The 14,422-nt window shown below is 34.0% G+C and overlaps 1 protein-coding gene across 6 annotated transcripts in view; it reads right to left on the bottom strand.

Moving 5' to 3' along the window:
* LOC119069796 (cytoplasmic polyadenylation element-binding protein 2-like) overlaps positions 1 to 14,422 on the bottom strand; it is an 85,867-nt gene that overhangs the window by 48,044 nt on the left and 23,401 nt on the right. For all 6 annotated transcript variants that reach the window (XM_037173945.1, XM_037173944.1, XM_037173950.1 and 3 more), the window contains exon 3: positions 12,887 to 12,995. In XM_037173945.1, the coding sequence (XP_037029840.1) occupies positions 12,887 to 12,995 (109 nt within the window). The remainder of the gene's footprint in view (positions 1 to 12,886; positions 12,996 to 14,422) is intronic.

Genomic DNA, 14,422 nt, shown 5'->3' with positions numbered 1-14,422 from the left:
CATTAGAAATAATTATACGGCGCAGCGAATTCATAGAACAGAAAAAAGGTTTGGAACTACGATGGTTAAAACAACAAAATAAATTAAAAATAAACATTCGCCGGAAAGGTCAACCGTGAAAGAAAAATAACTTCCAGGTACAAAATGAAAACTTTCAACAATAGTATATTATATCACTAAAACGAAAACAGAAGATCTCGTAGGCAAATCGGATACTTTTACCCATCACCATCGTATTGCCTACGTGATCCACCCTTTTAGTCTGTGTGATAATGGTGTTTCTTCCGCTTTTTCTTTAAAATAACTCAGACTATATGATGAAAAATGTACCTTTCGTTCCAATAAAATAACCAAATTGTTCCTACTAACTTTTATGCACTTAAGTAATCTTAGCATTTCCTTTTACCTCCACAAAGATTAGTGAGGAGTATCCACATTCAATTCAAGCAGAAAATTATATTCACGAAAGTAGGTCAAACAAAGTCTTTTAACAATCGCCAGAATGTAGACAAATCGCTTTATACGTTCACATTTATTGAAACTAACAACGATAAATATACAGCATGAACTTTGTCGTTTCGATTTTGGTTTCGGTTTTAATTTTCAAGAAACACTTTTATCTTCCCTTTTATTTGCATATTGTCTATGACAAATGCAACTTCTAAGTTGATGCAAAAGTGCAGTTCGTATCAAAATATCCAATAGGAGATTACGGTCTTGCTTGGAACGTTCGACACGAGTGGGAAGTGGAAAATAGTTGGTTTTTTCAACACTTAAATGTCAGTCTGAATCGATGAACGTTCTATGGAAAATAAACAACGCTCTCTGTTATTGCAGAAAAATTCGCTGAGTTTCCGATACGCTTTCCGATACATTCAGGCAATTTGATGAACCGGTTGCTGTTTTTTAACCATGTCTCTTCAATAATAATCAATGAGCTCAAACGGAAAATGATATCGCATTGCCATTTTCAACAAGTCATCATTCTCCGAGAAAACGTAATGAACCATCCTAATTTTGCATATATTTCGTCTCTATCATTTGCGTCCAGTGTATTTATTTAAAAAAAAAAATGGTAATGTCCCCGAGCCATTTTTGGTTTGACTCTGCTTTCATGTTCTGTCGATATAGAACCTAGAACGAAAAGCATTTTTCCCTCAAAAAAAATATTTTTTCTGGATAATTTAAGTTAGAACGATGAGAATTTAGGTCACATTGTATACGTATATACTATGGAACCACCGTACTCAATTCAAACAGAATACCGAATAATGTAAATGTATTATACATGTTGTCCGAATCATTTCTCTGTTAACGTTTGAAAATCACCCTCTCGAAAATGAAAAAAAAAATAATTTCGGTGAATGTAAATATATAGGTCGAAGGACCATTTCGCATTTTATGGCATTAAAAATTTAATTTATATTTTGTTGTTGTGTCTGTGTGTTTGCGTTTGTGTGTTTAACTGCACCGTTTCCATGAATTAACTATGGCTGCTCTTCACCTAATAAATGAGATTTTGCGAAATTATTACAACCGTTACATCAACCATTAGCTCGGAATTGTAGAATATTACACGAAATTGTTCTATTTATTAAGTATGCATTATATTCGGATATGCTGTCGGTTTATATAAATCCCTATTCAAATTAGAAATATATTTTAATAATTAAATGATGTTGATGAATCTTTTAGTTCGGATGAAAATGTTAATCTAATTGGAGCGACGAGAGATAATTTAGTGTACTGCTGCAGTTTCTGTGTATGTCTTCCTGTGTATTAGCCGCACTGTTTAATTGCTAAATGGATGTTTTTCTAATTAAGCGTTTTGATGCAGCTTTTCAACAATTTTTAAATTTAATTCAAGTTATAGCTAAAAACGATCTAACCGCCAACATGTTTCGGAATTTTTACAAATGTTTTCGACCTTCGCCAGTTTTTATTTAAATTCATCGCTAATTATCGTGGTTTTCATGATTTTCTTGGAGAATGAAGAAAAGTAGGAGCCTTTTTAAAAACGGCTAGTTATCGACAACGACGACAAAAATAAGCGATGAGCTCTGGCCAGTGTTCAATTATATACCAAATCCAAAAGGTATATAATAACATAAAAGATTTGACGTCAAAGCCATACTTCAAACAAAAGAGGTAATAGACTTCATATTAATCTTCACATGGCCATACGCACGATCTTTTGATATTTTCATCAATATTGACAATTTTCACGACATTGACATTCATTGACATTTGCAGCAATCTCGATTGGTTATAGGTAAATGCCTAATTTCATTTGACAGTTTTTATCGTGAAAATTAGGATTAACCCAAGCTTTCAATGTCTCGTGGTCTCAGTTGAGCATTAAAATGGCCTGCTTTTGACTGCGCTGAATGAGTGAATCGTACGACAACGTGTTGTGTGTATATCACTATACCAAACAAGATTTTCAGTTATTTAAGTTATTTTAACTATATTTATTAGAGTCAAGCGTAGACCCAGTTAAATCAAAACCAGTAGACTAGATAAAGGGCTTCCAAACATGTGTAAAATGGAATAATGGAATTTTTGATAGAGCTCAGTTGCAGTTTCATGTCAATCAATTCGAAATTATAAAGATACAAATTCCGGCTAGTGGTTGGAAGCTCTCGGAATGTACCAAGTTTGTACGGAGATTGTGCAAAATTCTGTATCAACAATTACGTTTTTCAGTCAAAACTAACGAATTTTGGAAAAAGAAGAAGGAAAGAACTATACCAACCAGAGGCTTTTCTGTGGAAACATTTTCCCATATTTTCCTAAATTTTCTAATTTTTCAGAATTTTCCGAAAAATATTTTTTGGGAAAATCGAGGAAATTGTGCGTAAATTCAAGAAAATATGTTTTTGTAAAAGTAGTCCCTGCGACGACCAATAAATTCTTTTTCCGATATTGGTTTTGAAGATGAAGACATTAAACATGTAGGAACCTGATGCTAATTATTAACTCTCCCCCTTTCGCATTATTCTTCGGAAATGAAATTTTGCAATATAAAACTGTTTATTTAAGTCGAAAGTCCATTTTCGGCAATACTTTTCATATCTTTTTATTCTTAGTCTGTACTTGAAAATCCATCCATTTAACACTTAAGCTGCTGAGGAAAAAGAAATCTGTACAATCTGTATAAGTACGATCTTTCATATTATTATGTATCACCCTCTGGGATCGTCGTGGACTCCCTGAACTAAAATAGCTCCTCATCTTCGACGAACCATTTTCAGTTTACGATACACATGATGTTAAATCTATCAAAGAAGACTAAGTTGTAGACATTGTATGTGGAAAAAAGTACGACAACTATTATTCTACAGCCGAGTAGCTCGACCTACAATCGCTTCAACGGCTAATGGTATAATAAATAAGCCAATTTACGTTTACGATTGGTATCGTCAAGATCTTTCACTTTATGTTGTAGTATTGGAGTTAATTAACTAAATAGTTTAGACCGTCCGTGCAATAAATAGACATTCGAACTTAAATCAGGGAAATAATAAGTTGGTACGCCTGTACCAACTTATCATTTCTCTGACTTAAACTTATAGGCAAAAAGGGTTTTTCATTGCTTCCCCTATGAGTTGAGATGTGCAAGTTGTACAAACGGTATGTTAACACCTAATAGCCCCGATATTTCGTGCGGACCGAATAAGAATTTCGTATTCATGTACTTGAACCGAAAAATATTAATCAATAAGTACCATTAACAGCATCATAGGCAAATAATAAAAAAATGTATAAAAAATAAAATAAATTCAGTTCACCACGTTGATTGAATGCCGTCACGGAATTAATCAATTATTATTTTTTAATTTCCGTCATAGCGAATAAAATAATTATGACAAAAACAATATGCAAAAATGCTATCACTAAAACAAATTCTACGATTGTATCCGGTATTACGGTGAAATCCTCCATGCTGGGGATTCATCGTGTGTCATATTGTATACGTTTTTATGTCTACTATACAATGAACACAACACTCTTTCAGCCCCCCGTTTTTCCATTGATCCAACATCAAAATCCGGAAGCAATATAAATAAATATTCCACACATAAATACAAATTCCTATATATACCAATAGGTGAAACCGTCATAGTATATACACCACCCCATACCCATATTTATGTATATCAGACACATCCTACATTCCAACATAAAATATCCCAATATTCAGTACTAGACCCGTGCGTCGTCGGCACAATGAGTGTGGGTTAATTTTCAAATTGATCTGTGTTGAGTGATTGCAACGTAATTGAACGGTGCATTATTCCACCGAACTGGATTCCCACCAATAGAAAGGTGAAGTTGCTTAAAAAGAGCGTTCATTGTTTGACTTCTGCAAGTCATCAGATTGAAACTATTGCGAAAAATACCAGAACTGGATGAAATTACAAACTTTAATCGAAGAAAAATTCTTTGCATTTACAGCAAGTCATTATCAATTTGTCGGTTATTCAGGACAGTTTCAATCAAATACTAAATCAAATGCCGTCGTCAGTATGTACACTTCTGGTTTACTGTCTCCACTTAAAATAATTAGCAAAATTTGTATGCAATCGGCAAAAATGAAAATAAAGGAAAGCACTTTTGATTCCGGCCGAGGAGTTCACAGTCAGACAGGAGATTTCGCATATGAATTATGAATTGCGTGGAAATCTTATCATTTAAATTTCGTCAATTTATTTTCCTATCGGAGAAATAGACACGAAAATGCATTTACTGGCAGCACCCCACGAAAATGACTCATTACCCAATGTAATTTGCGGCCAGCAGACACTGTTATTCTCTGCTGTGTTAAGCCAAAACACCGTATCATATTTGAGTCTTTGCTTTTAAAGAACCCTCGCTTTAAGCTTCGTTTGTCCACTAAAATATTCTACCTTAACAACTCAATGGCGCAGTGTGTAAGTCGAGACTTCACATTGAATTACAGAATTGTCAGTTGTGGGTTCGAAACTCAACCGCAACTCAAAAAATTCGCTTCATCAGGTTGTTGTCCACAATAACGACATCTGATTGAATCGGTTATAAGGTTGCGCCTTGGATTTAGTATCGATAATGTCTGTTTGTGTTACATGTTATTGTTCGTTGGTAATTCCATTCAGTCAGTAAGGCGGAAAGCCCGTTGACGGTCTATGTTGTCTTTTAAAATGTAATCCAAAAGAAGTACAAAACTTTCGAAAGCTCTCTAAATCAAACAAACAATGCGATACCACTTTAACATTGCCACCTCCATATAAGTTCTATCAAATCAATGACGCATGTAACTATTACGGACAAAATAACTTAAAATACCGATAGACTTGGGGCGGATTATTCTGTACCGCTGTGTCGCAGCAAGTGTTGATATTTTCTATGTCGATATTTAGGTACAACTTTTGAAAGCTCCGATTTTTAGCACGTCTTTCAAGGCAAATTGTCCTGAAAACGAATCGAAGTGAAATAGGAGATAGGATTCAGCAATGTTGTTGACGCCCACAGAGAGGAGCCCTTAGATGAATTTGATATTTTTTTTTAGATGAGACCATTGCTCAATCGTTCGAATATTGTACAGAACGAGAACCGGCGCACGGGTCTTCTGAATACAGTGTACACGATTGATGGCTACAACACTACTCGCTGTATATATGTATGTATATGAGAGACATAAGATAGCGTAATAAACACCCTCTGAGGATAAATCAGCTGATCGATTTTATTTCCTTTTAGAACACTTATCCGCAAATATATATTAGGTTCCATGGTATAAACTTAAGAAATTTTCTCGTGAAATGTTGCAACTTAGCCATATTACGAAACATACACGTAATGTTATATATATACGTTCTGGGTGTGATGGATATACAGCGATTTCCAATTCTACATATAGAGACGTTTTATGTTGTAGGACGGTTGATTTTTTCTGTTTTGTTCTCGTAATGAAAATTATCTATCATACGCTTTCCACTCTTGTACACGTTCAGTTAATAAACTGTTTGAAATGCACACATGTCGAGAGTGTGAAATGGAATGTGAATGGTGTCTAGTCTAACAGTCAAGTCAGTCTTCGTTAATACAGGCATCTATTAATATGTACTTCATTATATGCGTATACATTGGCTTAATACGATGTCGATTCTGAATACGGCTACGGCTGCATTTTTTTTTTTACTTATAAACTTTGGAACAAAAAGAAGTTTCTAAAGGGTCTGAGTGCACTTTGCGTTGTCAAAGAGAAGAAATAAAAGTGCGCCATCGATAGCTGAACTGAAAGAGTTCTCTTTTCATCAGTTTGGTTTTTTACAACATATATGGACTCTTGATTAATAAATTGCTTAGATGGTGAACTAATATTAGTAGATGTCGGTGAAACATTTATTCTACATCGACAAACTCATAAATATGTGCAGATCCTTTGCTCCAGCCGGTCCACTAACATATACGACATTAAACAAAGTAAAGATATACTGTGCTGTACTGTGTCTAATAGACAATGTCTATACTATACTATCGTCATATCGTCATATATGTACGCAGGTAGAACATTATCGATGTAAATAGCTCATTCACAGCATAGCTTGTGCGTTGATTATTTATTTTACAAAAGTGTGTTTGTGGACGAGCTGGTAGTTTCAGTGCAGGATTAAACTGCGAAAAAATTAATTGAACGATGTAATTGGCTTCTGTAAGTCGGCTTTTAGCTTTACAACACACTACTAGCCACAAGTTTGGCAAGTTTGGTGATGAGTTGAAAGTATATTTCCGCTATAATTCGCTTGACTTGTTCATGTGCAAAACGGTATCTGTGTGATTCCTATTGTAATCAATCTGCCTTAGTCTCTTTTAAGAGAAGAGAAGTTACAACATCTCATACGCTGATACTAAAATTCCCCCAAATTACAGTATTACTCTGATATGAGACCACTATTGGGTCTGAATTCTGTTAATAACAATTCGTTGAATAAGTAATCACCGTATTAGATGTTGTTAGCCTACCTAAATTTCGAATTTTCTTATTCATAGGAACTAAACACATTAAAATTTCCAATTCCTTAGACATCACACAGCGATAAAACAACCGCCGGAAAGGAATCGATACCGTAGAGTCTTACTTTAACTAACTATTACCGCACCGACCACATTCAACTAATCAATCCATGCATTATACGGATTAATTAACTATAAAATCCTTTTGTGTTAAGTTTTACATTTATTTATTCCCCACCCATCTTCTCCAAAATATCATCATGACATATTTGTGTAGTTCTAACAGAGCAAAATATCAAATTTACTAAATCACTTTAACTTTAACCATAATTCCCATAAATTAATTAACAAATTTCCATAAACTTTATTTCATTACAACTTCCCGTCTATTCTGAATTATTAAATGCGGGGGTATTTCGTGAACATACTCTCTGTATCGTGAGTGCACAGATGATAACATGTTATAGAATTGATAGAGATTCATAGCCTGAATATATTAGTACTGGAAAAAATATTGAGTAAAATGATTCCGACGACTAATCTGACGTGTTATTTATCTGGGAAATTGAATTACATTCATTAATTGGTGAGTGAAAACATGGCACGTAAAATATCTCCGAAATTTCGGAAGCTTTGCATTTAATATGACACTAAAATAACAAAACTTTCATGCCGAATTGTATTCTTGTGTTCAAAGTAGCGATGTGCATACATATACTGTGAGAAACTCGTAGTGACCTATTTTCAATGAAGCATAAGGAAGTATAGGTAATTAGCGGTAACGTAAAATTCTTCCCGAGCTCAATATCCACCCACATTTATCAGAATGGTATGAAAAATAGAATCATTACTTCTCGATACTTGAATCGTTACTGTTGAGTACTCATAACTAAGCTGTAGCTCGAGGTAATTCTTTCCATGGAAGCGATTACTGTATGGAATCCGATGATATGTAATCTGTTACAATGGAAACGGTTGCCGTGAAAATTAGGTCCACACGAACAGACTACTCCACCGTTTCCAAATAGTACAGCTACCACTAATTTACAAGAAGTGAAGAGAAAACTTGGCCTAGCTTCAGTTTCAATCTAACAATGCTAACGAATCTATCAAATCTTCAGTGATGTTGCATCAAATCGAAATAATTCAATATTATGTTTCACACTTGAAGAACAGTAGTTTTTCAAATCAGATGGATCGTTTACCATATAGTATACTTCACAGGCCGAATGTGTCGATAGAAGGACTCTTGTTGATCGAAAAAAGTGCAATTCTCGCCCCGTAAGCATGCAAACGATTTAGAAAACAAGCATCAAACTGGAAACTGAAGAGGCCCTCACAATCCCTGCATGCATGCATCGAATGAACCGAATCAAATATACTGAGTCTTTTATCACGAAACATTTTAAATCAACAGCAAAAAATGGATTTTCAGATATGTATGAAGTGGTTTGCACAAATATATTTATGTTCACTGAGGGAGACCAAATTTACGCTAAACACTTATAATAAATGTGTTACCCGGGTATACTCGATTATAGCGGCATGGTATAATACACCATGTATCTCTGGCCCGTACTGTGTGTCTTTATTGAACCATTTTTATATTAGCAAAAAGTATACATAAAATGTGTCTCTATCGTGTATTTATTATAATACAAACCAGACTCGACGAACGTTTATACTCGGCAGATCCATTTTGATATTTAGAAAGCAAAGAAAAATGATAGCGCAAGTGTTAGAATTTTTGTCAAACGAGTTTTTCCCAATTTTTCCCTTTTTTTATCTCGTTCAAATGGAAACGGTTTTTGTTTCACATACGCAACACATACACACGAAAAGAAGAAGCCAAAAAAAAAACCATGCAATACATTACATGGGATGCGTTAACCCACATCAAAAATTCGAATATTTCGAATAGAGAGACTATTACTTTAGTCAAACTGGCTTTCAGTTTTTAACACAAACCATATAAGAATAGAAAAAAGAAAATCTGGTTATATTGCTTTTCCTCGCACTAGGTGGTATTTTATTGACAATATAAACGTGCAAATGAAGACTTCTTTTACGAACAGAAAGAAATGTTATCCCCCGCTTCACACACATTTTTTATTTCAACGAGGATGTTTCTCACTTGTAAAACTTTCGCATTGACTACATCGAGTATGTCTTCATTTTTATCATCGAGAACGAAATCGTAACGTCCGGACAATGCACGGGACATTAAGGCATTAGTAAGTTATATTGATGGTGAAAATAATGAAACAACAAAAATTACGGAACATATTTAACTACCGTATCTGTGCAGTAACCGTAATTTCACAATAGCAACAAAAGCATCTATAAAAGAATTATTAAAAAAAAATTGCGTTGTGCTCACAGTTCACTAATTCATTACTCTCTGAAATAGGTCACGTATATATTAAAAAAAGCTTTGTGCTTGTTGAATTTTCGCGACGTTGGGAAAATTCTGAAAATTTAGGGTTTCTTTATCAACCTCCTTTGGAAAGATCTGAAGTGAAAGAAAACCATTTCGACTACAGCTCTTTTAAGTATAATTAACAGTGAATGAATCCTTGCAGAAAAAAAGATCTGTGACAGATTTCCCAACTTCATTCGGCCGTGGCCGATTTTCAAAAGAAAGAATTCAATTACTCAAATGAGTCATACTCTGCAAACAGTTATAGGTCATGCTTAAGGAATAAATAAGGAATTGTCGATTTTTAATAGTTTTTCTTTCGAAGAGATGGTGCTGATGCCAAACTTTATGATAAAATGGTTCCAAACGTCATGAATTTTTTGCGGTGGAATGAAGAAGGATGGATCGGTAGGATAGAAATTGAATTAACTGTTGATTCAGCACTACCCAGGGTAAATAAGTCACTTTAAATATCCTTTTTTTGTGAAGAGACTTTGTACATATGGTAAATGTGAAGGCTACGAACGGAGGCCTGTGACCCAGAGGAGTACAAGACAAACATACAATTGATACGAATTAGTACATAACAGAAACTATATACAATGCCGGCGCTATATAGATATACAGACAAGTCAAGAGTAATATAAAACTCCGATCGACCTTTATAATACGGGTTTGGTTCCTTTGGGACTTACCGCTATATGAATTGAATTCAGCACACTTATAATGGCCAATCTAATGGTTTGATGAACTTCTATTGATTCTTTCTTTTAAGTTTATATTCTTTTCAACTTTTCAATATAAAAAAGCCAACAAAACACGATAGAAGTGGAACACTTGGCAATTTTATGATGAAAAAACATTTGTGAGCGGTAAGATAATAAGAAATTGTGTCGCTTGGTATGACAGTAAGCATCTAATGTTGTAGAAAGTATTTTTTACAACTCAGAAATAAATCTGAAATCTCGGGGTGACCCTTTCTACAGTTGAATTTTTTATAGAGATATTTCTGACAGGCTTATATGAAAATCCAACATAACATTTTCGTACATACCTGACTGTCAGAAATATCTCTATAAAAATTTCATCTGTACATCTCTATACGCTTTTCCTACCCAGTTAATGTAACTAATCATTACTAGCTACACCTCAACGAGATGATTTGTTTATCCAATGACATTGGTGGTCGGTAATATTAGTTTTCTATGTTGACTAGTGGGATTGTCTTTTCAGAGCGGGTTATAAACTTCCCACTCGTCAAAATAAGAATATCAAGAACGTAATCTACTATAAAATGCTACATTTCATTTTAGCTATAAATCGACGAAGCCCTCAAAATGTGTTTTCTGTACTGGAATCTCGCTATTTTTTCCTTCGGTTTTTTATAATTGTTTATTAATAGATTTTATAAACTTTGGCTTTTTGACACGGGTGTACCACTTTACCATAAAAATTGTCGTAAAATACCATCGATGTTAGGAAATTGCCGAAGGACAATTAAAAGTTACTATAACAGAAAATCGTTGTTGCCGAAAACTAGAAAATTAACGAACTATATGAAAAAGGGCATCTATTTCTTTAATTAAATTAATAAAAATTTGATATTATTTTTTAAAAAAACCTCGGAACGAACCGAACAATTCGTATGATCTGGAATTTCCAATTGTATCACAGAAATCGGTTAAATTTGCATTTAAAATGTTTGTCGATTTATTTGACTGGATCTGCGTTGGGTAATCAAAATTCCAGATCATAAGAATTGTTCGGCTCGTTCCAAGTTTTTTTTTACAATAAGAATCAGATTTTAATTAAATTAATTGGAGAACTAGACGCAAATGCGACTTTAATTCGCCACCCACCGGTTCAAAAAATATTTCGGTACATGTTGTGGTATTGTCGGTAATGAGCTCATTCAGAAAATTAAAAAACGAGTTGATGTTTTTGAACGACATTCAACAGGGCTGGCACAAAAATCAAAAATGTTCTAAGGCAGCGACAATAAAAATTGTTCTAAATTACACCCCTGTGCTTTTTGACCTTTTTCTATGTGAACCATTTTGCAATGTTAATGCTCATCGCAAATACATTAGAATTATATACAACTTGATGTATACGCATTTAAGTAAATCTCTATACACATGGACTTTGATCGCACAGAGATACTTTATAATATACAAATACCGTACACATATTCTATCCTTTGAACTTATTATAGGGTGTACACATTTCTCAGCCATTACGTAGTAAATAGTACACCAAAGAAAATGCAGAAATAGATGGATTTTCTGCGCAACTCGAGCACGCGCTCTTTTTGTAAACGTAAAGATGTAACTGTGTGTACACTTTTCGTACTTGCACACGAGAACGATATTACATTATGTTCCGAGTGAAATCTATATCTCATACGCCAATTTGTTATATATATTTTAATGAATATTATTCTGACTGACACATGTACAAAGTAAACAGAGAATATATTTGGTGTATTGTTCGGAATAGATAGATATACACCAGTCAGTAGGTTCATCTTGTGATAAATGTCGTTCGTTTGGTGAGGCCAAGTGTACTGAGAAAATGACGAACATAAAATCTATCAAAATCATGCGCATCATTTTTCTGCCTTTCGTTTAAAGTTACATTATCCAACCTGGTAATTATAAATATTTTGCTTAGGGGGATTTGTTCTTTCTTTTCAACATAGTTGATAGAAGAAATAATTGGTCTGGTGAGGACAGTTTCGAAAAGAATTCCTTACGTAATTCGATAACTCAAACTATACGTAAATCGATGAACGTATCGAATTTTTTGCAATTAAAAAGTTAGTTAATAGCAGCTTCCATTGTTGGAGATGACAAACTTCGCAGAAGTAAGAGACGTACGCAGACAGAGAGAGCGGTGTAGATGACTTAGCATAAAAGGCCTTTACAGGCTTTAAGCTTCTTTCTTTAAAATCATACTTATATTCCAATAATTCTAGTTCTACTACTATGAACTGTTCGTTTAGAACATGAAAGCTCTAAACTGAATTCATAAATCTGAGTCGGAGTCTTAGTCCAAAGAAAAGGATTTCGAAAGTTTTGATGGATTTTCCTGGTAAGGTTTCAGTTATAATGATCAATCTAATAAATAGATAAAAGTGGATAGGACTCATTTAAAATCCTTTCGATGTCCACTTCCTGATAGCTTTAAAGAGCTTTTGTTAGCTTTCGTTAAACTTCTTTTGAATGGAAAAATTTTACTTAGAATTAAGTAGAAGCAACGATCTTACGATCTAAAAAATAAATCACTTTCGTCATTCGGGTCGTTGCTACCACGATTCGATAATAGTGGATTAAAAAACATAATGATTACAGGGAACACGTGTCCTAGGAAAATTGAATCCCATTATATTTTGTTTCTCATTACACAATCTTTCACTGATCTGGCAAATACAACTTTCTTACATATTCTAATTCAAAATTCAATTCTTACCTTTCAAATGATCAGGTGGACCCGCACCATCTCCACATCCTCGCATTAAGTCACTAAGACAGTGTTCTAATGATCTCATGTCTAAACCATTACCCATTCCGTTACGTTCCTAAAAATAACCGAGAAACATTTTGAGTAATTAATTTTTTCGAGAAATTTTCCAATGAAATGTCTACACACAAAAACACAATAAACATGAAAATTAATGCATGAGCAAAACAATTATTATCCGTTTTCCAACTAAACGACAAGCAATTCGAAAATGTATCACAAAATTCCTAGTATCTGGTGTATGTTTCTTTCTTTCTTGCAATTAGAAATTCACTCTCGACCGACAAGGATAAATTTAAATATTTTTGGGGAAAAGCAATTTTCAAAAATATTTCATTAAAACATCTCTCAGATTTTGCAACAATTTCCGAATAATGTTTGAATTACGATTTTGCCATTGAATTTTCCGGTTCGGTTTCAGTTATGCACAGGATATCAGATTTTGTTTTTAAATGCCATCATTTCGACAGAATCCATATCAATTTATGGACATTTTAATGGTGATTTGATTTCAGCCATTCGATTCGGTTAGAGAAAATTAATTGTTCATTTAATCCAGTCATTTGCCTTGACCTATAGTCCAGTCAAAATATTTGACACAAATTCGATCGTTCGATAACTGATGGGAACAGTGTGCACAAATTTTGTAATTTAATTTTAAAACGTGAAAGAAATATTTCCCGTTAATTTGCAATTCACATTCAGTTCAATGCATTTCAAAAGCAATTTTGGAAAATCTATTATACAATGGCGCTCATTTAGAATGAATCCAGCTTTATTTGTTGGCCAATTATGTTATTGTGGAGAATATAATTATGATCCAACGAATGAGGTAGTCTCCAGGAGGAAAACCAAACAATGGAAAATGGTCTCTGTCGTTTCCAACATTATCATCATCCTAGTATACTCATATTTGCACCTTATTCATTCGCATTTATGATTCTTGGCTCTGATTCACCGTTTGGAAAGTGTTGAGCAAACTTACCGTCAACTTGTTCTTTCATTATTTACTTCGGTGTTGCGACTACTTTTTTTGTATGGAAATCTTTGCAATGCAGACTCGGCAGTGTATGCAAATCTTTTATTTTGATTTACAAGAGCAAAGAATAATCGTAATGAATGTGTACTTTGCTCTACTTCCCTATCGCTTTCCTCCGACAGACTCTTGGTTATCACTGATGTGACTGATGTGCATATTTCTGACCCATTTCATCCAAGTTTCTTTTAAGAAAATTAAATTCGTCTAATACCAAAATGCCAGTTCACATATAAACTATTTTCAAACAGGACCGGCTTAGTCTAATGGGCTAGGGAGGGCTCAGTTCTCTGAGGAAAAGTGGCGTTGTAAAAAGGAAATTTTCAAAGTCAGAATTTGTAAATTACATCAACAGTAGTATATTTCGGACGTAAGACTAAAAGTCTTTTTTAGCGTGTGAGAGGTTTCCAGACAGAGCCGGTGGCAAGGTGTGGAATCGAATACGCTAA

The sequence above is a fragment of the Bradysia coprophila genome (assembly GCF_014529535.1).
Source record: "Bradysia coprophila strain Holo2 chromosome X unlocalized genomic scaffold, BU_Bcop_v1 contig_39, whole genome shotgun sequence".
Classification (NCBI taxonomy): Eukaryota; Metazoa; Arthropoda; class Insecta; order Diptera; family Sciaridae; genus Bradysia; species Bradysia coprophila.
The sequence above is the reverse complement of the archived record's forward strand: the minus strand, read 5'-3'. Positions and strand labels throughout refer to the sequence as shown.